The sequence below is a fragment of the Hypomesus transpacificus genome, chromosome 20 (assembly GCF_021917145.1).
Source record: "Hypomesus transpacificus isolate Combined female chromosome 20, fHypTra1, whole genome shotgun sequence".
Lineage (NCBI taxonomy): Eukaryota > Metazoa > Chordata > Actinopteri > Osmeriformes > Osmeridae > Hypomesus > Hypomesus transpacificus.
The window spans coordinates 3,216,637-3,243,787 of record NC_061079.1 but is presented as its reverse complement, the minus strand read 5'-3'; the positions used below and the strand labels follow the sequence as shown (position 1 = coordinate 3,243,787).

Here is a 27,151-nt window from a genome sequence, read left to right as displayed (position 1 = left end):
CAACGTAGCAAGGAGCCTGCACCATCCAGGTGGTCTGTATAAAAGTGGTTCAAATGTAACCAGTCCGAGTGCAAAGTTTAACAGCAGAAAAAACCTGAAAGAGCCCCTTGTATTTTTAATCCGTTTTTTTTGTTGTTTGTTTTGTTTTTACAGGCTGGTCTGTTACTTTGAACTAGTTGTGTTTTCTTAAAATCGATACAAATTTAGTCTTGATTCATTTACAATACAATCATGTGATACGTTTAGTCGTCATCCAAATGCGAGTGCTGTGGCAGGTAGAAAAAGGATGACCTGGAGGGGAGGGGACCAGGGGGAGCGATGAGGGAGAGGTACAATCAAGGTGAGTCCAGGTGCACGGACACCCTGGGGAGTGTTGGGGGCTGTATGGGGGGGGGGGGGTGTCTGGGTTGGCCCCTGTATGGGGGTGTCTGGGTTGGGTTGGCCCTTGGGTCCTGTATGGGGGGGTGTCTGGGTTGGGTTGGCCCTTGGGTCCTGTATGGGGGGGTGTCCGGGTTGGGTTGGCCCCTGGGTCCTGTATGGGGGGGGGGGTGTCTGGGTTAGGTTGGTGTCTGGGTCCTGTATGGGGGGGTGTCTGGGTTGGGTTGGCCCCTGTATGGGGGTGTCTGGGTTGGGTTGGCCCTTGGGTCCTGTATGGGGGGGTGTCTGGGTTGGGTTGGCCCTTGGGTCCTGTATGGGGGGGGGGGGGGGGGTGTCCGGGTTGGGTTGGCCCCTGGGTCCTGTATGGGGGGGGGTGTCTGGGTTAGGTTGGTGTCTGGGTCCTGTATGGGGGGGGTGTCTGGGTTGGGTTGGCCCCTGTATTGGAAGGAGGTGGGGGGGGGGGGGGGGGGGGGGGGTCTGGGTTTGTACATGGATGTGTAGGAATAGTTGGGTGGGGGGGACTGAGGAGTGTCTGGCCTGGTCTGGAATGGGTTTGGGAGAGAGACTAGTCTGGTCCAGGTTAAGGAGACACTAGTCTGGTCTGGGGAGAAGACTAGCCCGGTCTGGGATAGGGAGAGACTAGCCTGGTCTGGTCTGGATTAGGGAGAGCGACTAGCCTGGTTTGGGTTAAGGAGAGAGACTAGCCTGGTCTGGGTTAGGGAGAGAGACTAGCTGGTAGATATTTAGGTGTAGCTGCCACTCTAGCTGGTATCTCTAAGGTGTACTGTGAGGGACACACTACACCAGGATAGTCTCCCTTCCCCATGCCAGAGCACCCCACACACACACACCACCCCCACACACACACACACGCAGAACAACACGACACACACCGGTCACTGTGTCCACAACATCAGACTTCCTCATTCCTGAAGAAGCTCCTCCTCATGTTGGGGGGGTGTACAAGGTGTGCGTGCATGTGTGTGTACATAGAGTGAACCCCCCCACCTCTTCCAATTTCCTCTGGCTGTCCTCCAAGCTGTGTAGAGCATGTGTCTTAATCCGTCCTCTTGGTTGACGTCACGGGGGTGGCGGGGGGTGGCGGGGAACCCCCCAAAAAACGAGGTCGAAACACGTGTGTGAGAGCAGGGTAGAGAGCGGACGCTGTCTCCCCCTGCTGGCGGGCCAGGGGGGAGGAGAGGAGGGGGGGGGGAACTACCTGCGAGCGGGCATGTGCAGGCCGTTGAGGGGGCACGGGGGCAGGGACAGGAGCAGCTCCAGCTGGGCAAACAGGCAGAAGTGGTCGGAGGGGATGTGGGGGTGCGGGCAGCCGCTCACGTTGTTCTCCTGGAGCCAGTGGGGGTCCAGGGGGCCCAGCACGCCCAGCACGTTCAGGGTCGGCTGGGAGTGGAAGATGTAGTCGATGATGCCCTGGAGTGGGGGGGACCGGAGAGAGTGAGGGGGGGACCGAGTGAGGGAGGCCGAGAGAGAGGGAGGCCGAGAAAGCGAGAGCGAGATGGATTGGTTAGAGAGATTTCAATGTTGATTTCTTAAAGCATTTATTGGGCAGTCAAAACTTCCAGATACTGACAAGTTACACCACCATGGACATTACGACGCCATTACACAGGATGCTGGATAGGAGACAAATATATGAAATACAACCCCCCTGTTACAAATGAAACACTAGCGACCTCTCCCTATCGACGATGCACAAGACACAGAGAGAGCCAGAGAGAGCCAGACAGAGAGAGCCAGACAGAGAGAGCCAGACAGAGAGAGCCAGACAGAGAGAGCCAGACAGAGAGAGCCAGACAGAGAGAGCCAGACAGAGAGAGCCAGACAGAGAGAGCCAGACAGAGAGCGCCAGACAGAGAGCGCCAGACAGAGAGAGCGAGACAGAGAGAGCCAGACAGAGAGAGCCAGACAGAGAGAGCCAGACAGAAAGAGCCAGACAGAGAGAGCCAGACAGAGAGAGCCAGACAGAGAGAGCCAGACAGAGAGAGCCAGACAGAGAGAGAGAGAATTGTACCTGCATGGATATGGGTGCCTGTGTATGTCTGCGCGCATGCATGTGCGTGAGCCTCACCTTGAAGTCGAAGGTGTAGTTGGTGTACGGCATCATGCCGTTCTCGTAGGCGCTCTTCAGCTTGAAGCCGTGCGTGATCCTGCCGTTGGACGTGCCGTTCTTGCCGTTACAGTTGAAGTTGGTCAGGCTGTCGATGTAGCGCAGCTCCTTAAAGTCCTTGTGGGTGCTGTCCACACCGCCCGTACTCAGGTACTCAACCACACCTGGGGAGAGAGACGGCAGGGTTACACACGCACACGCACACACACACCTGGAGAACACAGGAAGTAGGGTCACACACACACCTGAGTCGGGGAGGGAGTTGAGGTCGGCGCAGAGCACCAGCGGGACGGCGTTGGTCTCCCCGGAGACGGAGGAGAGCTTGAGGGAGCGCGTGGCCTTGTCCACGATGTTCTTGACCTCCGACAGGAACATCATGGTCTGGACCAGCTTCACGTCCGAGTACTCCGGGTCCCAGTGCATGTGGGCGTTGGCCACCAGGAGGAGCTGCTTCTCCATGCCATGGAGGGACTTCCCCGCTGTGTGTGTGTGTGTGTGTGTGTGTGTGTGTGGGGGGGGGGTGAAGAGAGGTAGGAAGAGATAGAAATAAAAGGAGCGAGAGAAACAAAGAATGCATGTGTTTGTGCATGTGTTTAATAATAATAATAATAATAAATCGTTAAGCAGAATGTTGTCTTGAAAGATTTACAGAATAGGTGGAATTTTGAACCTACAACCTCATGTTCTCTTGATCTGCAGCTGAATGCTCCACCACCGCCCTAATCCATATGGACGTGTGTATGTGTATGCATCTATGTGTGTGTATGTGTGCATGTGTGTGCGTATGCATATTAAAGCGTGTGTGTGTGTGCATATGTATGCACTCGTGTGTCTATGCCTATGTTTGTACATGTGTGCGTATGTATGCACGTGCGTGCGTGTATGTATGTACGCACGTGTGTGTGCGTATGCACACGTGTGTGTATGCTCACCGCTCTGCTCCATCATCTCCTTGCGGACCTCCAGCAGCACGGCCACCCCGATGTTGTCCTTGGTCATCACCCTGTTCAGCATGGCCTCCGAGCCCTCCGAGTTGGCCATGGCCAGCTGGTTGAACTCTACTGTGTGCTTCTGGACCACACTGAACCTGCAAGTGAGGAGAGCAGAGGAGAGGGGACGAGAGGATTAGTGTCATCCTACAAAAGCTGTTGTCTATAAGGCTGACTATGTGAGAACTCAAGCAGAACCCAGACAGACGAGAGACAAGCTGGGTTAAGCCGGGCCAGGCTAGGCTAGGCTAGGCCAGCCTGTACCAGACCAGACGGACTCACTTCTCGGTCCTGTAGAAGATGGCACAGCCGTCGACGTGCTTGCGGTCAGACTCTGACATGGTCCTGGCCCGGGACTTGGGGCTGAAGAAGCCCTCGTAGCCCTGCTCCTTCAGCTCTGGCAGGAAGTAGTTGTAGTACTGCTCCGTCTCCACTTCCTGCCCGCGGGGGGGGGACACCAGGGGAAAACCTCAGCCACTTGTGTGTATGTATGCGTGTAAGTGTCTCTCTCTGAGTGTGGGTGTGTATTTGGGATCTCTGCGCGTGCATGTGTCTTGGTCTGCGTGTGTACCTGCAGGCTGATGATGTCTGCGTTGCAGCTGAGGATCTCCTGCATGATGCTCTTCTTCCGGTAGTCCCAGCTGAGAGCCCAGGACGGACAGTAGCCGTACAGCTGGCGCGTCGCGTACTTATCACACAGTACGTTGTAGCACATGACAGAGAACAGGGCTGTACACACACACAGAGAAAGACACACGCACGGATACACACAGAGACACAGGTTACAGCTGGAGGTACAGTGAGAGTGGACGAGAGACTACGGATGGAAGTGTGTGTGTGTGTGTAGTGTGTGCGTGGTGTGTGTGTCTACCTGCTGGGCGTGTCCGGTCTGGCTCCTGGAGAACGACCCAAGAGCGCTGGGGGGGCTGCTCTGGAGAAACTGAGGGGGAGGGGAGAGAGGGAGAGAGAAACAAGGAGGGGGGAGAAAGGGGGAGGGAGGGAGAGAAAGAGAGAGAGGAGGGGAGAGAGAGAGAAAGGTAAGACACTGCAGATCGGAGTGATCACACTATCTCCCTCCTCGCTTGCACTCACCCCCCCCCCCCCACACACACACACACACACACACCTCTCTTGGTGCCAGCCAGGTTGTCTAGCAGGTAGTTGAGGAGGCGTCTGGTTCCATCATGTTCCTGGTACAGACTCATGATCTCCTGGGCCAGGGGGTTGCCTGGGGAACACACACAGGTCAGCCAGGACACCCATCCACTACCACCCAGCTTTCCAATAGGCTAACTGGCCGTTCCAAGGATTCCAAGGATTGTCCAATCCCAGTCCAGATTGGCTAGCAGGGGGTGGGTCTCACCTTTCAGCCCCAGGGTCTGAAGCTGGAATAGCTTGCCCAGCTCAAACGGCAGCACACGCAGCTGGTTGTTGTTCAGAAGGAGTTCCCTGGAGGACAGGAAGTGGAGAGGAAGTAGAAAAGGAGAGGTCGGGTCAGACTGGGCCTCACGTAAACCAGGAAACAATTTGGGGTTTAATTTCTTTGTCTGGGGAAGCAACTGGGTGCACGGTGGGAGTTGTAGTCAGACCTGAGAGACACCATGTTGCCCAGCTCTGCTGGCAGGCTCCGGATCTTGTTGGACGAGAGGTCCAGGTAGACCAGGTTGTGGAGCTTGGCGATGTCGGGGGGGATGCGGGACAGGGAGTTGTCGCTGATGTGGAGCGCCGTGAGGTGAGTCAGAGACCATATTGCCGTACTCAGGCTCCGCACCTTACCTGAGATGGAGCGAGGCAGGGGGGGGGGGGGGGGGGGGGGGGGAGTTGAGGGAGGGTTAGTAACAATAGGCTTTCTTTGGCCTACTTATGCCTCTTAACTAATGCTGCATCAATAGTGTTCCTAACTTAATGCATCAACTGTCTCTTTGGCCCTACATGTATGAGTAAACTGGAGTTCAGTCCTCACCACTGATCTCCAGCTCTGCCCAGTAAGACTTCTTCCCACTGGCCGCCTCCTCGCTGGACATGATTGTGTACATCCGCCTGGGGTCAGGGGGGTCATATTTCTCCTTGGGCATTCCTGTAACACTGGAGCACACACGCAATGCAAATGTAAGGCCGGTAAACCCACGCTCATATTCAACATGTATAACCGGTAAGGCGAGACATGCTCAATTGTACAAATACCTTTATCTAATCTAACAGACAAAGCACTTCCCCAAATCCTTATCTCTCACACACGCACACACAGCAAGGTTGATCCAACCTTAATAAGACATTTATGTTGATAAGTTCAATACGTTCAGTTAGCTAACCCGCCGCTAGTCTCGTCTGCCTCATGGCTCTAACCCAAACTTCACAACGGGCCGTGTTTACATAACCGATCCGAATATCAAATCCGCTTGCAATGGGATAGTCCGTATTAATTCTCAATATGAATAAATCATGTAACGTTTGGACATTGTCGACTTTGATGATTACTCCCCAACGATTGTATGACATCGCAGTGTGCCAGAATGACCGTGTCTTAACGTGGAACACGTAGAACACGTTCCTTTCAATGGACCACTCTCCAGCATATTAACCCTTTTAGATGATAACCAGCAAGTTGTAACCTGGCAGTCCGTGTAACGTTGGCCAGCCGCTTGCGTGCAGTACTTGAAGTTTATGTAACATGCTTTAGTCGTGCGGGGTTTGTTTGAACTATTCTGGCCAGATACCTGATTGCCTAACTAAGATTAATTAAGGTATACATTGATTTGGAGCAATACAAATGCCATCCAAATTTGCGTGTTTGATAAATGTAAATACAGTTCCGAGACGAAAGCACAAGCTAGATAGCCGAAATATATTAAGTTCCTTTAGCATCTATTGCAGCAACCTACCAATAATATCTAGTGCTAACATTCCAGGAACTTCTGAATTAACGTGTTAGTTTTATCTTGCAGCTATAGCTAACAATAGGTAACTTATCTGAAATCACACATCACTTTCTGTCCCAGTTATACTAGTACATTGTTTAGGTTAGGTAGCTAGCTTTTTAACGCAGTGTATCATGTATGAATAGCTGATTAGATCGCGTATATGTAGCTAACAATTTATTAATTGGCCAGCTCGCTGATAAAAACAACAACAACAACGGAATTAACGAAGTAGTTTTTTAGAGTACCATGTTTTTACGTGAGTCTACCTAGGGTTAACTATTTATGTATTACAAAGAAACAACCTTCCGAGTACTAGGACAACGAACAAAAAGGCATCCCTCATGGATTACCACGTTTTGTTAGCAGATGATGTGCTAAACAGGTTAGCAAATAACAGCTAGCTTAGCTAGCTAGTACAACTACCAAGCTGTGTGGGCAATTATTTTCATTGTTAGCAATTTTGCTATGTAGCTAGTGCTAGGGCACAGCTAATGTTAGCCTTAGCAGGCTAATTATTTAGTACCCAAACACAGCTAGCTAGCTGGGGGTTTCAGTAATTCACTGAAAATAAACGAATGTTAAGCTCTCATTCGTAATCACACTTTGAGGTTTCGTGCTTTACCTGTAAGATCATACCAGTCACAGCGATGGTGATTGCGTGTTTCCTTTGTTACTAGCTAGCAAGCTATTTCACTTTAATGTCAGCTGTTCCGGCTGTTAGCTAGCTACCCTCTCTGAAAGAAAACAAGAATCATGGCGTCTGACAGATTTTTGGCCTGTGATAACAACGTTCGTTGTGATTGGCTGTTTCTGAAACGTCTTTGCGTAGCGTCGATGGAGCTTGCGTCCTTCTCAGGAACGTACTGTACTTTGCGAATAAGTGATTTTACGTTTAAAGGACTTTCACTCATAGCACTGTGCTGTTGTGCGAGTGATAACCAAGTAGAGAAGTTCACTTACAACATTGCTCTTTCCATCAGGGTTGGTGACAATCACACACATGCATGACAACATACATATTCATAACTTTCATACCAGAAAAAAACATAAATCCATATCATGTCATTGAATTAAATGTCCATCTATTCAATAAGGTAATTTTTGAATTTTTAAGACCCCCTGTCCGTTTGTATATCTTCTTCAGCAAAGCTTGCCGCCAAAGAAGTTGCCCATTTACCCATCAAATGACTAAAAAAATGACTAAAAAATCTTCGTGACAGGTGTTTTCAAGTATTAACACGGGACACCTGGGCTTGTGTGCGCGGTGCAATGGTTATTATAGCAAGCACAGAAGAGCACGCATGGGCAAGCATCCGTTTGTTTTCAACGGGTTGATTTAACAAGCCTTGATTGGGATGACTCTTGATAAATGAATGCACTGACTAATAAAGTAAATTGTTAACACAAAAACGTTTGACTTGTAACTTTATTTTACTAGAGCACATCAGATTTATACTGGGTCACATCAGATTTATACTGGGGCACATGCCCCAGTAAAAAGGGTCTAGCGACGCCCCTGGTCTGGTTCCTCAAAGACTTCAGGTCCTGACTCAACTTCTCCCAGGCTCGGAGATGAGAGGTCAAACGACAAACGTCAAATCAAACGAACATTTATTTGTATATCCAATGTTACAAACAATGTCACAGAGGGCTTCACATACGCCCTCAGAAATGCCTCTCAGCCAACCTAAATCCTCAAGGAAGACAAGAAAAAACGAATTGAGAAACCTTGGGAGGAGCAATTGGGTGAGGTTATCCAGTTCCTATTGGGTCATTTGGACGTTCAGAAGGTTTGCTGTGGCAAGACAGGCTGCTGTGTCTGCCTCCATCTTGGCTGTCACAGCCAGGGAAGTCTGGGTCTTCTTCTCTCCGCAGTTATCTTCTCTACCCTTTGTCCGTCTTTCTCTCTCTGTGCCTGTGGGCTTCTGGCCTTAGCCGTTGACGTGACAACCTCTAGATCTTTGTCATCCATCTTTTTAAGCCATGCCTCCTGGCGGTCTCTCAGGTGACATCCTCACCCTGGGCCATTACTGCTCGTGTTGATGCAGCTCCAAGGCTGCAGTACCAAACGTTACCAGCAGAGGATGTCAGCAGTTAACACCCAGACCAGGGGTCCCCAACTCTATGTTCCTGGAGAGTTACCAGCCTGTGTCTCCAACCACACTTATTTGACCTGATTCAAAACTAGTGATCTGATCAACCGACTGATTAGGATCAGGTGTGCTAGTTTAGTGTAGGAGCGAACTCCAGGGTTGGAGACCACTGACCTCATGACAGAGAGAGAGACAGAGAGACATAGAGAGAGAGAGAGAGAGAGAGGTGTTCAACGACAGTATGGGTCTCCCTTCCCAAGGCTCTGTGCCGCAGCCCCCTTGGATACCTGCACTGCCTTTCTCCCACCAGCTGGAGGCACTGCTGTTCTTGACTTCTTCCAGCTGACTGACTCCTTCTATGACTCCTTCTCATCTCCCGTTTGCAGCCCCAAACCCTCCCAGTTCTTCTAATGATGGCAGTCTCAGCCCACACTGGCTGTCATAGGTGTGGGTGTAAGGATGTATGATTGTTAGGTCAGTTCTAAATATTGGATTTAGAGGTACTGGTTCAAGAGTATGTATCGGTTTATACTGGGTAATAGATACGGGTTCAAGAGTGTAAGTGTGTCTATACACAGGTATAAACTGGTCCATAGGTACTGAGTCAGGTCTAGATACTGGTTCATATTGGTTTATAGGTAAATACTGGTTTATAGGTGTTGGTTCAAGATCAAGTATTTGTTCAGACAAACTCTCCCCGGTAGCTCCTCTCATCCATCCAGATGAGAAGCAGGCTGTTCAACAGTAGACATTTCCTTTTTGTGTGAAGGTATTTCCTGCCCCGCTGAAACCTTACCCCTGTCCAAAAACAGACCCAGCTATGGACACACTGCCTCAGACAGACAGGAACTTTTTGGAACACATGGATGCCTGGACTGTGGTGTGGAGGAGGACCATTCCAGAGTGGGTTGAGTTGTGTTTCAGTTAGGGTTCAGTTGGGGTCTGGTTGAGGTTAAGTTGGGGTCTGGTTGAGGTTAAGTTGGGGTCTGGTTGAGGTTAAGTTTGGGTTTGGTTGAGGTTAAGTTGGGGTCTGGTTGAACTTAAGTTGGGATCTGGATGAGGTTGAATTGGGGTGTGGTTGAGGTTAAGTTGGGGTCTGGCTGAGGTTCAGTTGGGGTCTCGTTGAGGTTAGATTGGTGTGTTTAGATTCAGGTGCTCTGGTTTCTTTTTGCTCTGGGCCTGGGAGCTGGTGAGGAGAGAAGAGAAGGAGAGGTAGAGGAGTAGGCTGAGAATGAGAGGGTGAGGCCAGGGGAGAAGAGGGTGGGGGCAGGAGAGGGTGAGGGGGTGGGGGTCCATCTTAAGGGGTCTCTGGGGTGTCGTGTTGTGGTGGTGGGTAGGGGTGAGGAGGTCAGTGGGGTCACCAGAGGGGACTGGGGGGTTAGAGGAGGGGGGGCTTCAGGAGACCAGCAGACGGAGAGACAGGAAGTGGAGTAGTTCCAGTTTGAAGCTTTATGTGGCTCTACTCGGCTCTGAATGTCATCTTACTGTTAATGGTTCTACCATGCTGCTGTCACATAGACCTGTTATAGACCGCACTGGAGTACTGTCATTCCTCACTGCCTCTGTGTGTGTGAGGCAGTGGGAAGAGGGGGAAGAAAGAGAGAGAGAGAGAGAGAGAGAGAGAGTGAGGGAAGGAGAGAGAAAAAGTGAGGGAGAGGGTTGAGAATGGAGGAGAAAGAGAGACAAGGGAAGGGGGTTAGGAGAGAGCATGAGGAGGGTGGGGGGAGGGGGCGCATGGAAAAACTGAGAATATTCCATCTGGTGAATTAATGCTCCATGTGTCAGTTCTGTACCCAGGATAGTATTCCTCATCACAGAGATATAGTCTATTGGTACAGTATGATGTCTCTTGCTGAGTCAAAGGACGATAGGTGATCTGTTAGTACAGTCTGACGCCCCTGGCTGAGCCAAAAAGGATAGGTGATCATTAGTACAGTATGACACTCTTGGCTAAGCTAAGGGAGGATAGATCATCTATTAGTACAGTATGATGTCCCTGACTGAGCTTCATGTGGATAGGTGATCTATTAGTGCAGTCTGATGTCCCTGATACAGGTGTTCAGGTGATTAGAAAGAACAGAAACTTGGAGTACATTTATGTGCATTGCCCTCCCTGTCATCTGTGTATTTGCTTAAGTGAGCAGAGAGAGTGCTTTATCAAGTCAGTTTGCAGTTAAACTTTGCTTTTTAAACCCCCCACTGATAGACAAACTCAAAGCTTTCCATAGTGTGGACAGAATAACCATTCTTTGGACAGAAGCACATCTTTTTCCCATTCGTGCAGATGTAGCCTGAGAGGGTGACCGCATGGCTCTCTGGGTAATTGTTTCAGCGTGTAGCCAGAGCCCCAGTGCATCGTGGGTAGTCGAGATGTCTGACAAACAAATTAAACGAAACATCTAAACTGTGTATGATACCTGGAGTCTAGGGAGTAAGGAGAGGAGGTGAGGGGATAGGAAAGGAGGTGTGGGGCTGGGGGAGGAGGTGAGGGCTAGGGGAAGAGAAGAGGGATAGGGAATTGGGTGAGGGGCTACGAGAAGAGGAGGAGAGGGGCCAGGGGAGGTCATGGCCCACAGCTGGGAGCTATCCAGTAGGAAACTGCTCCTTGGAAGCAGACTGGAGGTCTAGGTGAACAGCAGACTGGATGTCTGGGTGTGGAAGTGGACTGGAGGTCTAAGTGTGGAAGTGGACTAGAGGTCTGATGGTGGAAGTGGACTGGAAGTCTAAGTTGAAAGTGGACTAGAGGTCTGATGGTGGAAGTGGACTGGAAGTCTAAGTGTGGAAGTGGACTAGAGGTCTGATGGTGGAAGTGGACTGGAAGTCTAAGTGTGGAAGTGGACTAGAGGTCTTGGTGTGGAAGTGGACTGGAGGTCTAGGTGTGGAAGTGGACTAGAGGTCTAGGTGAGCAGGAGACAGAAGGTCTGTTCTATCCATTCCTCCTCTGGAATGTGGGTCCGAGGCATTCAGATGAGGAGCCTTCGTTGGGAGGGGGAGGAGCCGACAGAGCAGACGCGATCAGAAGCAGTAATAGAAAAAGCAGATGAAACCTGAGTGGGCGAAGGGGGGTAAAACACAGGGGGGGGAGGTATTAGGAGGGATGGGGGGTAGAGTCGGGAGGGTGAAGACGGGAGGAGGGGAAGGGGTAGAAAAGAGAGGTGGAAGAAATACAGAAGAGGCTAGAAAGAGGTAGAAAGAATGAATCGAGAAGGGAGAAGGAGAAAATGAGGTGAAAGGAAGAAGAGGAAGGGGAGAGATATGTGGAAGGATAGGGGAGATGGGGATACTGACCTGACCACATTTCTCCTCCTTCTCCTTGTCCCTGGTGTGTGTTTGAGCTTATTCAGCCTGCAAAGCAGCTCCTGTAGCAAAACCTCACTGCTTCTACCTTCGAGGTTCTCTTCTAGGTTCTCTCAACTTTAACCAGGATCTGTTTTCTAGGACCGTAAAGTTTCTAGAGAAATTGTACGTTTTTATAGAGAGGTTCTCTGATCTCAAGATTTATTTATGTTCTCTAGGCTCAGGGTTGTTGGTGTTCTTGAGTGTGGGGTTCTCAAGGTTATTTAGGTTGGCCAGGTTCTTTTTGTCTTCACTCTGGGTTCTCCTGGGATTTCCAGGGTTCTGTGGAAGTGGCAAGGCTTGGCTGTTTGTTTTGGTTAATAGTTCAACCGCAGTAGCAGGACAGGCATTTCCTGTGCTTGTGCTGGACTCCACAGTCAGACTGTCCTTGGATACACAGCCTGGCTAATTACCAGACACTGGGTACTTGCACAGACCGGCCTTCGACAGCCTAGCATACAAACCTAAATAGTACTGACTGTGTAGACAGGGCGAATCTACATAACACACAACCTAAATATGTTGCACACAGACCTACAGTACCTAGTACAGACAGTTCTAGTTTCCATAGCTCACAGACCTAACTTATACACACAGACCTACCTAGTACATACTGTTTATACAGGTCTAGTCTACATAGCACACATACACTGTACACAGAGACCAACAGCACGCAAACCTACCTAGCACAGGCTGTGCTAGTTTCCATAGCACACAAACCTGACTTGCACACATATACCCACCTAGTGCAGACTGTGTATACAGGTCTAGTGTACATAGCACACAGAGACCAACAGCACACAGACCTACCTAGTGCACAGACCTAACAAGACTCTTCTAGTACACATTGTGAGGGGTAAAAGGGCTAAAGAGAGGGGTAGATGTGGTAAGATGGGGTAAAGGGAGGGATGGATGGGGTGAGAAAGGGGTAGACAGGCAAAGAGAGGAGTAGATGGGTAAAGAAAGTGATGGATGGGATAAAGAGAGGCATGGATGGGTAAATGGGATAAAGAGAAAGGTAGCTGGGTAGAGGGGTAGAGAGAGTGGTAGATGGGTAGATGGGTAAAGAGAGGGGTGTATGGGTAGATAGGTAAAGAATGGGGTAGAATATTGGAGGTGCACAAATGTTTTCTCAAATGCCCAGAATCTTTTAAGAAAAAATGATAATATGAGTCCAACGGAACATTTATATTACATAAAGCTTAACAAACTTGCATTAACTGTGGAAGTCTCTGTCAAAACTCACATCTAACATAGGTTACGTCCTAGGATTGGGCTAAGCCCCTAGTGTTTACAACGTCTGGCTCTGCCCCTGGGGTAGAAGGGTAGATGGAATACAGAGAGGGGTGGAAGGGGAGATGGGGTAAAGAAAGGGGTACATGTGGTTAGAGAAACACCTAGAAGATTAGACAGAGCTTCCAGTTCACATTCAGCTCCTGCAGTCTGGTCTCTGAGCTTGCAACTATAGGATGGAAGGAGTGAAGGGGGGAAGAATATAGGACAGATAGAATGATCTGGGGATAGTTTCCATTCTTGTGGAGAGTTCTATTGCTGTGGTGGTGTTGGTGTGTGTGTGTGTCAGTGTGTGTGGAGAGAGAGTGGAGGAGGGGGGTGGCAGAGTTATGAAAACCATACGGCACAAGGGAAAAGCTGAGTCCGGCATAACCCCCCCCCCCCTCCCCCATCACCCCTCCTCTACCTCCTTCTCCATCTCCTCCACACTCGCTACCCACCCCCTCTTCTAAAAACATACAATCCTTTTTCCGCTACGTTTTACCCCTCTCTCTGCTCTCCCCCTCACTGCCCTCCCCCTCTCTTTGTCCTCCCCCTCTCTTTGCTCTCCCCCTCTCTCTGCCCTCCCTCTCTGGTCCTCCCCCCCTCTCTCTTCCATCTCCCTCTCTCTCTCTGGTCCCTCCCCTCCCTCTTTCTTTCTTTCTTTCTTTCTTTCAGATCAGTCAGAATTCTGGAGCAGGAGAGGCAGGAGACTGGTGAAAGAGGAGCTTAGCCAGGACAATTGGAGAGATACTGTACTGCTAGGATAGCCAAGAGGTACTGAGGTAGGAGGCTGGGAGACTGAGGCAGGAAGCTAGGAGACTGGGGTAGGTGAGGTGGGTTACCTGAGGCGGCAGACAGGTAAGGCGGGGTAGGACAAGACAGGACAGACCAGGTTGGGCCAGTGCAGGGTAGGAAAGACTAGGGTAGAGTAGGCCAGGAGAGCAAGGTTGCAGTTTACCCATGGGACTGTGGAGGATGAGCAGTATTGGGCTTCTCTGTGTGCTGGGTGTGCTGCTGTGTGTCTGTAGGCCCCCAGGCTGTCTAGCCCAGGGTCAGGGCCGGCCTCAGGGCCAGGTGAGGGGGCAGCAGGGGGGTGTGAGGAGGCAGGCAGGGGGTCAGGGCCGGGGCCAGGCAGCGGAGCTGGAGGAGGAGCTGAGGGAACAGGATGCTCTTTGCTTTGCGGGGGGATGCTACGTGGTCTACTTCCAACGGAAGACCTTCCGAGAGTCGCTGAGGAGCTGCAAGGACAAGGGCGGTAACCTGGCGACCGTGCGCAACGAGGAGGAAGCGGGCGTGGTCCACGAGCTGCTGTCGTCTGTAGAGACGCGTGGGCCGAGAACCAGGCTCCGCCTCTGGATCGGCCTGCAGCGCCAGCCCCGCCAGTGCTCCTCCACACGCCCCCTGAGGGGATTCACCTGGGTGTCAGGTGAGTTGGAAAACACTAAAAAGTCGTTTTTGGGGAAAAACTAGAGGAAAAAGGTAGAATCGTTGATGGGGCCATTTGTGAAAGTTGGTGAAAGTGTGATGGCTAGAACCTTCTTTGACAACATGGTTGTAGAACCAGTAGAACCATAACGGTTCTCCGAAAAGTACATCTGGAGAATCTTTTAAAGTCCAATTTTCCATGCAGGACCACAAGGTTTCCACAGCCAAGCTAAGAATGTATTGAAATTGAACTTAAATTTAAGGGTTTTCAATTAAATCAAATATAATTTGTTTTCAATTACATTCAATTATTCAATCAAAATAAAGTTAACGAGGGAAACGTAACCCTAGAACCCTGGCATGAGTGTGCAGTGAGTTCCGGCGTTTAACGAGCCCCGATGTCTCGTCCCCAGGCGAGCCGGACGGCGAGTACACGGACTGGCTGCGTGCAGACCCCCCGGGGAGCTGTGCCGTGCCTCGCTGTGTGGCTATCAGTGTCAACACGGCCGAGGAGGCGCGCGAGCAGCACGACAACTTCCGCTGGCTGGACGGTGCCTGCGCCCTAGCCGTGGACGGCTTCCTGTGCCTGCACTCCTACCGCGGCATGTGTCACCCCCTGGAGGCGGAGGGAGGCGGTGCTGCCGTCTACACCACCCCCCTGGGCCTGGTCAGTACCCTGCTCACCTTCCTCCCCTATGGGTCTGTGGGGACTTTGCCCTGCCCCCCCGGCGCCCCTGGACCCTCGGACCAGTCTGTGCTGTGTACTGAGCGGGAGGATGGGGGTGTAGGCTGGTCCCAGGATGGCCCCCTGTGCTCTATGACCCCTCAGGACTTCTGCGGGGAAGACAACGGTGGCTGCGAGCACTACTGCCAGAACTCCGACACTGACTTCTACTGCACATGCTCAGAAGGCTTCTCTCTGGCGAGCGATGAGACCAGCTGCCTACCACACGCCAGCCCGACCCCCGACGAGGACTCGGACCCGGCCACAGACATCCCGGACCAAGAGCGCGCCGGCCCCAGCCTCTCCTGCTCCTCCATGGGCTGCGAGTCCAGCTGCGAGCAGGGCCCCCGAGGGATTCGCTGCACCTGCCATCCTGGCTTCCTGCTGGGGCGAGACGGGCGGAGCTGCGTGGACGTGGATGAGTGCAGCCAGGCGCCGTGCCCTCAGACCTGCTTCAACCTCCCCGGAACCTTTGAGTGCGGCTGTCACCAAGGTTACGAGCAGGACCAAGAGGGGGAGTGCGTGTGCGCGCGGGGATATGAACCCAACAAGGAAGGAGAATGTGTGTGCAGGCACGGATTCCAACCCAACAGGGAGGGGGAGTGTGTGGACATTGACGAGTGCCTGACCTCGGACACATGTCAGCACATGTGCCTGAACTATGTGGGAGGGTTCGAGTGCTACTGCAGGTCAGGGTTCAAGCTGCTGGCCGACCTGTACTCCTGTAGGCCTCTCCCAGAGGACTATGACTCCTCCACAACAACAACATCACCCCTGACCCCTGAGCTTGATGACGACCCTGGCTACAACCCTGATCTCGGCCATGATCCCAACTCCCTTGAGTGGCACACGAATCCCCCCAGTGATGAGTTACTGCCCCTGTCCACACAGACCTCTATGGTCCACTATGAGCACTTCACAATGCCTGGGGCTGGGGCTGGGGCTGGAGATGGAACTGGGGCTGGGGTTGGGGCTGGGACTTGGACTGAGACTGGGGCTGTGACTGGGGTTGGTACTGGGGCTGGGACTGATGCAGGGACTAGGACTAGAGTTGGGGCTGGAGCTGGGGCGGGGGCTGGGGCTGAGTCTGAGACTGGAGCTGATACAAAGCCTGTCTCTGGGAAAGGAAAATCATCCGTGTCTGAAGCCGAGCCTGGGTCAGAGCAGCAGGAGGGCACAGGAAGGAAAAGGCAGGATCGTAGCTGGCTGCTGGTGGCCCTGCTGGTGCCCCTGTGTGTGTTCATCGTTGTGATGCTGGCGCTCGGAATTGTTTACTGCACCAGTTGTGCTGTGAATCAGAACAAGGGCCTGACAGACTGCTACCGCTGGGTCCTACCTGCCACCTCGCCCCAGGACAACAGAACCTCCAAGACTGGAACGTGTTCAAATGGACAGGGAGGGAGGGACTGAGGGAGGGAGGGAGGGAGGGAGGGAGGGGGGGAGGGGGGAGGGAGGGAGGCTAACTAATCATTTCCACTGCTGGGTTTTTGTTTGTTTGTGTGTTTTTTTCTATCTTCTTCTAAAATCACAACTGGCTATTGTGCCTTGAGGCTTCACAGACCGGAGATGTTTATGGTTGGCCCTGTGTCTCTCAGAGCAAGTCTGACATGGTGAAGACAAGATCGAGTTGGCTGACCCGGAGAGACGCAGACCAGGGAGGTGGAGTGGTGTACACACAGCTGAGTCTTAGGCCTGGGGTTGGGGATTGATGCTGGAAGCTGGGGCTCAGGCTGGGTTTTGGGTTGAAAGCTGGGGCTGGTGTCTGGAGCTAGGGTTGGGACTGGAGGCTGGGGGTGAGGTTGTGGGCTGGGCCTGAGGGTTGGGGCTGGGAGGGGGCCCAGGCAAAGCTGGGAGCGCAGGAGTCAGGACCAGTCACATCTCTGAGCACACACACACACCCAGGGCACACACAGTCAGCACAGGAGCCGTCATGAAACTAATATTTAAGGTCTCTCAACTCTACCAGCCCTGACAACCAGACAGCTTCTTTCAGCATTGGAAAAACACCACGCAGGCAGGATCATATTACAGAAGGGTTCTGTTGGTCCTGAAGTTTTCAAACGCACGTTCAGTCAACCTGCTTTAGTTACACGTACTGGGTCCTTGTAAATACTTTGCACTGAATATGTATGGAATTTCAATAAAATCAGTAAACTGTTGAACGCTTTTAATGTGAGATTAATTGTTCAGTGAAACGGACAGCAACGTGTCAAACAAAAACAAAAAATCCCCTCGACAAAGTATTAGCAGCGCCATCTGGTGTTGGTGATATGCCAGAGCCAGAAATGACGTTATCTCTCAGTACTTCCATTGCGAGAGTGCTCCAGAAGGAGTAAAGTGATCTGTAAAAAACAGAGATCTGCAACCCTGTTTCTGGAGAGCTACCGTCCTGAAAGATTTACAGTTTAACCTTGATTTACCAGACACATGTAATTCAACAAGTTGAAATAATTCATTATTACATTTGTTAGCTGCATGTACATTTACATGTATTCATTTAGCAGACGCTTTTATCCAAAGCGACTTCCAAGAGAGAGCTTTACAAAGTGCATAGGTCACTGATAATAACAACAAGATAGCCCCAAAGCATTGCAGGTAGCCAAAAACAGAAGTACACATTGTGAACAACCAAAAATAAGTGCTAAAGGGAAGAAACCATAAGAGCATGTAGTTAAGCAAATGACAATACACAACATGAATCTCTAAGTGCAAGTGTACCTGTAGGAAAGCAATAAAAATAGGATTAAATATAATACAACAGTTTAAATCAGCTACCACTAACCAACAAGAGCAACAGTCTAAGCAAGAGTCATTGTGATCCTTGAGGAAACTAGCGTTGGGTTCAACAATGTAGCTACAAGACTACTTTCTATAGTCATAGTAGGGCAATCCTGGCTACTGGATTTGGCATCGTAGTTGAACACATCATAAACCAGTTTACGGACGCCTTTTTATGTACTTCACACTCAAAAATCTTCCGACGAGGATGGGATTCGAACCCACGCGTGCAGAGCACAATGGATTAGCAGTCCATCGCCTTAACCACTCGGCCACCTCGTCAAGTTGCATGTGACTTCATACAAAATAAAAAAAATACAGATCTTATAATAAATTATTCTAAGTTATTTTGGGGTTTACAAAACTATGTTTTTGCTTGGAGCCATTACGGTTTGAAAATAATTAGATTTTTACCCCTTTTACTCGGAGAGAACTCAGACTACGCATTTGATTGGTTAATGTTTTAAGAGGAGCGGGGTTGCCAGGTTCACAGAATTGCATTCAAATCAACCAATGTTGACCTAAAATGTATTTGGTGTTGGGCCAGTCCAAGGCAAACATTTATGTATATTGCGACAACTTCATCTCATGTCGCTTTTTACTGAAATCAATACCTTCCATTAAATGGCGTAGTTCTTTATTCTGCTTTCGAGTTTCTTTAAGCATTTTAGGGGAATAATTGGATTGAAACTGGCAACCCCAAGAGAGGAAGTGATTTGAGCGTGAGACGGCAATTTAATGTTTCGATTCAGAGTTTCATATAAACTGGTGACCAGGTACAGTGTACATTGGCTGTACTGCAATAAATTGAATTCCCCAAAAGGTGCGTATAAAATCAATACACTTTAAATAACATTCAAAGCTTCTGTTGGAACAAGTGGTTAGCATATTTGACACGAGGGAAGCATAATAACCTTAACCGGCATTTTTCATTCAGTCAGCCAACACGGTATTCAAGTACTAGTAGAGTAGCTAGCTAGCTAGCACATATGGACACTTAATAGCGATTTTATGTTGTCGGACGGTCAGGTAGTGCTAACTATCTCGGTGAGCAAAATTGGTTTTAGGTGGCTGTCGAGAAATGGGCTTTGACACTAAACCAGGCAAGACAGACTATGCTATACCTAGATAATGTATGTAATCACACTCGAGAACACATCCTCCGGCCCAAACAAGTCAGAGCTCTCGAGTGTCACGCGTGCCGTGAGACTCGAGCATTTCAGCCATTTCTCACGCAACACCTTGTATTTCTCATGCATTTCAACTATTTCTGACGCTGAGAAATAATGGATAACTTGTCCCACCAAATACAATTAATGGACAAGGCGCAGAGAACATCACCAGCACTTCAGAGCGCTGCAAGTGTGTTCAATTACCAGCTGGTGTCTGGTGAGTCGCCCTAGTAGAAAATGTGTTAAGAAAGTGAAAGGATATCTAAAATATGATCTACTTGATCTAAAATTAGTCAATGATTGAAGCCAGTTCAATGTCTAGCTATCAAATGTTCGCTAGGTTTTAGTTCTGATTGGTTGAATCGAGCTGTCAGTACACTTTTGTATGTATTATTACTACCTGCGATTTAGTGGATGTTACTGACTGTTCCTCCAGCCTGTTAACTCTGTACTGACGGTTTTCCTGACAAACATTTATGCTGCATTTACTGACTGTTCTTCTAAGCAGCTTGGCTACTAAACTTTGGCCTATTAGCTGTTTCCCTGACTGGCTTGTCCATCATCTGTACTGACTGTTAGTAACAGGCCTAACGACCATCTGTAATGACGGCTTACTGTCTGTTTCTTGAACCAGCATGGTAACTATACGTAGGCCCACTGACCTTTGTCAAACCAGCTTGCCCACTGTACCTTAGGTCTACTGACTGGACAGTTCCACGAACAGGTCTGTCTGCTGTATTTACTGATTGTGTCTCTCGTCTTTCTGACCCGCCGCGGGTCTCCTCCCCCACAGGCTTCACGTGCGTGAGCAGCAGGAAGTTGACGACCATGGTGGACTCCCAGTACTTCCTGCCAAACGACATCGGCGTCTCCGCCCTGGATTGCCGCGAGGCTTTCCGTCTGCTGTCGCCGCGGGAGCAGCTGTACTCTCACTTCCTGTCGCGGGCGGCGTGGTACGGCGGCCTGGCCGTGCTGCTCCAGACGTCTCCGGAGTCGTCCGGCATCTACGTCCTGCTGCAGAGGCTGTTCCGGGGGCAGGACCCCGACCAGCTGGGGGAAGTGGCTACTGCTGCTGGGCTCAGCGCTGAGGAGTACCAGGTATGCGCATATACACACACACTCTCACTCATACATACACACAATGCACATAAACACTATTATTTAGTCATTTTTTAAGTCACTTATCCAGAGTGACTTGCAGTACTCACACACACACACTCATGTACACACACACACACACATGATGAAATCATCCACTACACTATGTTAGGACTCTCATGGCAACAAATGTCAATTTACACGCTGTGGGCACAGCACTGAAGGGACATCACTGTGTGTGTGTGTCTGTCTGTCTCTCTCGCAGGCCTTCCTGGTCTATGCTGCTGGCCTGTATGCCAACATGGGAAACTACAAGTCTTTTGGAGACACCAAGTTCATCCCCAACCTGCCCCAGGTAGAGACTCACTATGGCTCCCTGGTAACCTGGACATGTTACAGTGATGCTTGTGTTGTGTTAGAACAGTTCTAATGGACGTGGCGTTCTAACACTCTTGTGATGCTGCAGGAGAAGCTGAAGGCGTTGGTGTGGCGTAGCAAGGCCTTCAAGGAGAGTCCGGCCGACATGGAGGCCCTGTGGGACAGCTGCTCCACACGCCTCTACTCCCTGGAGGAGCGCCAGAAACAGCTGGGCCTGGGGAACAAGGTCAGCACTGCACGCCTGGGGGGCACAGCACACCTGGAGGGATGGGGGGGCACAGCACACCTGGGGAGGGTTGAGGGTGTGGCTGGCGTGGAGATTGGGTCATTGGATGTCCTTGATGTTTGGATTTAAGGTGTGGGTCAGGTCATTTGATATGGGCAGTTTGATCATGATGGTGTATGGTTGCTCCTGGTGTCATGATACTGTGAAACCTGATGTGTTGTTACATCATCATACCTGAGGTGTAATAATAACATGATATTTGAGGCGTTATTATAACATGATATCTACAGCGTCATGACAACATGATACCTGAGGTGTCATAATAAGATGATACCCGAGGTGTCCTTAAAACATGATACCTGAAGTGCAGGTCTGGGTTTGACTTGTGTGTGTTTCTTCTCCAGGGAACCACCACCTACTTCTCAGGTAACTGTGGTCTGAAGGATGCAGAGCTGGCCCAGAGGTTCCTGGACTCCAAGGTAAGCCGGTCTCTCTCGACATGTCTACCCGTCCCTCCCGAGTGTCTTCGGAAAGGGTACCAGTGTGTGTCTCTTCTCCCTGCAGAAGCTGAGTGCCTACAACACTCGTCTGTTTAAGAAGGAGGGGGGAGGGAAGACGTGCTACGAGGTCCGCCTGGCCTCTGCTGTGACCACAGGTGAGGGGGAGGAAGGGGAGGTGAGGAGGAGGAGGGGGACATAAAGACAGAGATTGGGAGGCAGATTGACGGGTACAGAGGGAGATGGATGCAGGAGGTGGAGAGTGAAATTCCTGTTCTCAGAACCTCTCGTCGTTGTCGTTGCGTGCAGACTGTGCCGTGGACGGCGAGGGGGAGACCTGCTGCGGCAGGTTTGAGTTTGAGGGCTGTGTGTTCACGGTGCAGAGAGGAGACTACGCTCACCTCATGAAGAAGGCCAGTGACAACCTGCACAAGGCCCAGGTCAGAGTCCTATTGTACAGTACTAACCCCAACCTGCCCTAACCCCTGGTCAAGAGTCATCTTTACAGTACTAACCCCAACCTGCCCTAACCCCAGGACAGAGCCCTCTAGTACAGTACTAACCCCAACCTGCCCTAACCCCAGGACAGAGCCCTCTAGTACAGTACTAACCCCAACCTGCCCTAACCCCAGGACAGAGCCCTCTAGTACAGTACTAACCCCAACCTGCCCTAACCCCAGGACAGAGCCCTCTAGTACAGTACTAACCCCAACCTGCCCTAACCCCAAGACAGAGCCCTCTAGTACAGTACTAACCCCAACCTGCCCTAACCCCAGGACAGAGCCCTCTAGTACAGTACTAACCCCAACCTGCCCTAACCCCAGGACAGAGCCCTCTAGTACAGTACTAACCCCAACCTGCCCTAACCCCAGGACAGAGCCCTCTAGTACAGTACTAACCCCAACCTGCCCTAACCCCAGGACAGAGCCCTCTAGTACAGTACTAACCCCAACCTGCCCTAACCCCAGGACAGAGCCCTCTAGTACAGATAGTCCTCAAGTACGGTGTTTCTCAACTGGTGGGTTGCGGGCGCGTGCTTTGGCTCCATCAAAAAGCCTAGCTGTTATTTTTAGGTTAAGTTACCAAACTTCCAATGGTGCGCTTTTATTAACAAAGTTGCGTAGGCTCACACGTAGCTGCCCGCATTATAGAACACAAATAATTACTGCACAAATTGTTTTGTTAAATAAATGACAATGGTTTGGAGATTTAAGTAATGTTTGGGTTGTGACTTAATGACCGAGGACAAATAGGGGTCCTGAGGTTAGACCAGTAGAGAACCATTGCTCTAGTACACTTCTTCCACAGACTCCACCCCACTGCACAGTTGAGAACCCCAACACAGTAGTCTCCACAATAGACCACCACAGCCCAGAGGGTTTGTGGTCTCGTGGGCTGACCCCTTCACCTCTGACTGACAGGGTCATGCTGCCAATGAGAACCAGCGGCGCATGCTGGAGGAGTACGAGCGCAGCTTCACTCTGGGCTCGGTAGACGCTCACAAGGAGGCCTCGCGCTACTGGATCAAAGACAAGGGGCCAATCGTGGAGAGGTAAGAATGCTGAGGCCCGCCCCTCTGAGGACGGACACCGTGGTGTGTGTGTGCTCGGGCGCAAATGGGCAAAGTGTTGACCGTTGTCTGCTCTCCTTCACAGCTACATAGGCTTCATAGAGAGCTACAGAGACCCGTTTGGATCCAGAGGAGAGTTTGAAGGTACTGGCCAGCTGCACCTCACTCTATCACCACGGTGATTAGGGATGCGGGGGACCGTTGCCATGGGGTTTCAGACGAGGGATTTCAGGGGTTCTTGCTAATCAGGATTTTAAGGGTTATCACAGTGATTTGGGGGTTTAACGATTGTTGCTCTTGTGATGAGGGTGTCATGGGTTACTGTGGCGACTGTGTTTCAGGGTTTGTTGCGGTGGTGAACAAGGCGATGAGCGCTCGTTTCGGCAGCCTGGTGGGCTCTGCCGAGGTGCTACTGCCGGAGCTGCCCTGGCCACAGGCCTTCGAGAAGGACCGCTTCCTCAAGCCTGACTTCACCTCCCTGGACGTCCTCACCTTCGCCGGCAGCGGCATCCCCGCTGGCATCAACATCCCTAACTGTGGGTACCACACACACACACACACACACACACGTGTAGTAGTATCCCTGCTAGCATCAACATCCCCAACTGCACACACGCACAAGCAAACGCACAATAGTTCTTAATACTTAATCATACTTGCTGTGTTATCAGAGACAGAGTGTGTGTGTTTGTGTGTCCAGATGACGACATCAGGCAGTCGGAGGGCTTTAAGAACGTCTCCCTGGGCAACGTGCTGGCGGTGGCCTACGCTACCCAGAAGGACAAGCTTACCTTCCTGGAGGAGGAGGACAAGGTCTGCCTGTCTGTCTGTCAGTATGTATAACCTGCCTGTCTGTCTGTCAGGATGTGTAACCTGTGTGTCTGTCTGTCAGGATGTGTAACCTGTCTGTCTGTCAGGATGTGTAACCTGTGTGTCTGCCTGTCTGTTTGTCAGGATGTGTATATCCAGTGGAAGGGGCCATCATTCGAGGTGCAGGTGGGCCTTCATGAGCTGCTGGGGCACGGAAGCGGAAAGCTGTTCGTCCAGGTCAGACACACACATACACTTACGTTTGCAAGTCTCACACACACACACACACACACATTCACATACAATCATGTCACACACACTCACATACACATGTTACACAGACACACATACATACACATATCAGACACGCACACTTGTTTGCCCATTCTGACTATGACTCCTCCCTGTTTAGGATGAGAATGGAAAGTTGAACTTTGAGAAGGAGAAGGTTGTGAACCCAGAGACTGGAGAACCGGTGAGTCCACACACGCGCACACACACACACACACACCCACATGTGTTTGCCACACACACACACACGTGTCTGACCTGTGTGTGTGTGTGTGTGTGTGTGTGTGTGTGTCAGATATCCAGCTGGTACCAGGGCAGTGAGACCTGGGACAGTAAGTTCTCCACCATCGCCTCCTCCTATGAAGAATGTCGAGCGGAGTGTGTGGGGCTCTACCTGTGTCTCAACAAGCACGTGCTCAGGTCTGTGCTCGAACACACACACACAAACACACAGAGCTTAGCACTGAAGTATGTGATTATGATTATATATGATTATGGCACTGATGTGTGTGTGTGCTAATGTTATGTTGTGTCTCACCTGTGTGTGCAGCATATTTGGCCACGAGGGCCATGATGCGGAGGAGGTGGTTTATGTGAACTGGCTGAACATGGTGCGAGCTGGGCTGCTGGGGCTGGAGTTCTACACCCCTGAGAGCCAGAGCTGGAGACAGGTACACTGCACACTATTATAGCCTGCACACTACATGTAATACCCTGCACACTACATCTAATACCCTGCACCCTACATCTAATACCCTGCACACTACATCTTATACCCTGCACACTACATCTTATACCCTGCACCCTACATCTTATACCCTGCACACTACATATTTCACCCTGCACACTACATATTGCACCCTGCACAATACATATTGCACCCTGCACACTACATATTGCACCCTGCACACAACATTCTACACCCTACAAACTACATACTACACCCTGCAAACTACATACTACACAATCAATCAAACTTGATTGATATAGCACAAGTTATCCAACAAATGCAATCCAATTGTTCCACTCCAATGAAAAAGATGCCAATAAAGATGAACGTAATCATGCATCAAAAAACACCTTGTTTGTGCATAAGTTCTCCTGAGCTTTCTTGCCACCTTTCCACTTCTTTTTACCCCGACACACACCAGTCAGTAACCTGTGTGTGTGTGTGTGTCTGCAGGCTCACATGCAGGCCAGGTATGTGATCCTGCGCGTGCTGCTGGAGGCAGGCCAGGGCCTGGTGACGCTGCAGGAATGCAGCGGGGCGGACGGCCTCCCCGACGCCCGCATCTCCATCGACCGCTCCAAGATCCACACGGTGGGCAAGGTCGCCATCGAGAAGTTCCTCTGCAAGCTGCAGGTACTCGCCCTCGCCGCTTTCCTCCTCTAGCCCCGTCCTCACAGGCCGCTCCAGGCAGGAATGTTGCGGCTTCACGCCGCGTCACAGCTCAGTGTGAAGAGACGGAATAGGGGGTTGTCGTTGCACCGGTATGAAGCTGGCTGCAGAGGTAGTCACAGAGCTGAATCGCGTCTATGTCAAAGGGAGAGCGTTGAAGGGCCACACGCGCCAGCAACAATGCTGATGTTGCGCCTCTGATTCCAGAATGCCAGCATGCTATCTAAAATCACACAATGCGCGAAATTTTGCCGGCTTTGTTTGGTTCAGTGTTAATGAGCGAATCTGGCAGAATCACAAATTCTCCTTTCGGCAATATTGCAAGATTTCTGCACTAAACGTATTTAACTCTGTCCCCTTCTGTTTCTGTTCTCTCAAATCGTTTTTGGTCCTTGCTCTTGCTGGTCTACCAGTGTCCTAACATTGTTCTGTGTTGTCCGCGTTCCTGCAGGTCCACAAGTCGACGGCGGACGTAGAAGGGGGACGTAGCCTGTACGAGGGCTACTCTGCTGTGAGCGACAGCGGAACTCACAACTTTACGCGTCTGAGAGAGACCATTCTGCTGCGGAAGGAAGCCCGCAAGATGTTTGTCCAGGCCAACACCAAAGTCAAAGGTCAGTCCTCCCAATCTGCCCCATAGACCAGACCATGACCAGTTGTTGTTGTACCTCAGGGCTGTGTGTTGGTGTGTGGAGTGGAGGCATGGAAGGAAGGTGTTGAACGTGTCCGCGTGTTCCAGGAGACGCAGTCGAGCTGGTGGAGTATGACGGCAGCGCCGCCGGTCTCATCCGCTCCTTCGTGGAGCGTTTCCCCGATGACGCTGAGGAGGTGGAGGCGGAGCTTCTGGCGCTGAGCAAAAAAGACTGCTCCTGCTGGTGCTGATGTAACCTGGGAGGGCTGAGGGCTTCTAGAACCCCCCCGCTCCCTGAAACCTTCTAGAAAACCTGGTGATTGGAACGTTCTACAACCTCCCGCTCCCTGGAACCTTCTAGAACACTCCGGTGACTGGAATGTTCTAGAAGTTTCCGGGAACTTGCAGAGACCTCTTGGTCCATCTGGGAGGAGACAAACGGAGAGACTGGACCCGGGGGTTTCTGGCTGTTTGAGCCACACACAGCCAGAGACAAACGGAGAGACTGGACCCGGGGGTTTCTGGCTGTTTGAGCCACACACAGCCAGCCACCCGAGCAAGCCCTCCAGTTATGTTGACGTGTTGGAACAGCTAGTTGTGTCTCAGACTTTGAGAAGGTCTCGTGCTGAGGGCACTGTGATGCCAGCCTGCCTATGCAACAATAAACTGGGTCTCAACCACACCTGCCCCTGCCTCCTCTCCTCTGTCTGGCCTCCCAGAGGTATAAGTGCAGTTTTGGAAAATAAGGGGGGAAATGGGATGGGGGGGAAAGGAGGAAGGGGAAATCAGGAAGAAGGGATTGAAACCGACAGAAAAGAGGGATAACTGAAGATACAACATCATAAAATGTGTTTCAACAACAGTGGTTTTATTATGTCAATAAAATTCCCACCAACAGCATAGGCAAGGTCTATGTACAGTAAATAATGATGTCTATATACAGGTCCTTCTCAAATAATTAGCATATTGTGATAAAGTTCATTATTTTCCATAATGTAATGATAAAAATTAAACTTTCATATATTTTAGATT

The 27,151-nt window shown here is 50.8% G+C and overlaps 3 protein-coding genes and 1 non-coding gene across 4 annotated transcripts; 2 read left to right on the top strand and 2 right to left on the bottom strand.

The window, feature by feature from the left end:
- Window positions 1-846: 846 nt before the first annotated feature.
- On the bottom strand, window positions 847-7,174 carry LOC124482631 (CCR4-NOT transcription complex subunit 6-like). The gene is made up of 12 exons (XM_047043064.1): window positions 7,039-7,174; window positions 5,459-5,580; window positions 5,085-5,271; window positions 4,859-4,944; window positions 4,622-4,723; window positions 4,367-4,435; window positions 4,067-4,224; window positions 3,778-3,932; window positions 3,439-3,593; window positions 2,752-2,985; window positions 2,468-2,670; window positions 847-1,809 (listed from the first exon to the last, which is right to left on the bottom strand). The coding sequence occupies exons 2-12, from the start codon at window positions 5,568-5,570 to the stop codon at window positions 1,594-1,596; spliced, it is 1,677 nt and encodes a 558-aa protein (XP_046899020.1). The 5' UTR covers window positions 5,571-5,580; window positions 7,039-7,174; the 3' UTR covers window positions 847-1,593.
- A 6,607-nt stretch (window positions 7,175-13,781) lies between these two features.
- LOC124482628 (endosialin-like) lies at window positions 13,782-16,707 on the top strand. The gene is made up of 2 exons (XM_047043058.1): window positions 13,782-14,546; window positions 14,959-16,707. The coding sequence occupies exons 1-2, from the start codon at window positions 14,081-14,083 to the stop codon at window positions 16,677-16,679; spliced, it is 2,187 nt and encodes a 728-aa protein (XP_046899014.1). The 5' UTR covers window positions 13,782-14,080; the 3' UTR covers window positions 16,680-16,707.
- Window positions 16,708-18,247: 1,540 nt separating this feature from the next.
- Window positions 18,248-18,329, bottom strand: trnas-gcu. The gene has a single exon. It is a non-coding gene; the product is annotated as a tRNA-Ser (tRNA).
- A 421-nt stretch (window positions 18,330-18,750) lies between these two features.
- dpp3 (dipeptidyl-peptidase 3) lies at window positions 18,751-27,019 on the top strand. The gene is made up of 18 exons (XM_047043057.1): window positions 18,751-18,870; window positions 20,013-20,317; window positions 20,583-20,672; window positions 20,784-20,921; window positions 21,326-21,400; window positions 21,486-21,576; window positions 21,728-21,858; window positions 22,840-22,970; window positions 23,074-23,132; window positions 23,330-23,524; window positions 23,689-23,801; window positions 23,943-24,035; window positions 24,211-24,273; window positions 24,385-24,509; window positions 24,640-24,760; window positions 25,273-25,452; window positions 25,940-26,102; window positions 26,228-27,019. Exons 1-18 carry the CDS (start codon window positions 18,786-18,788, stop codon window positions 26,368-26,370), a joined length of 2,301 nt encoding a protein of 766 aa, XP_046899013.1. The 5' UTR covers window positions 18,751-18,785; the 3' UTR covers window positions 26,371-27,019.
- Window positions 27,020-27,151: the final 132 nt, after the last annotated feature.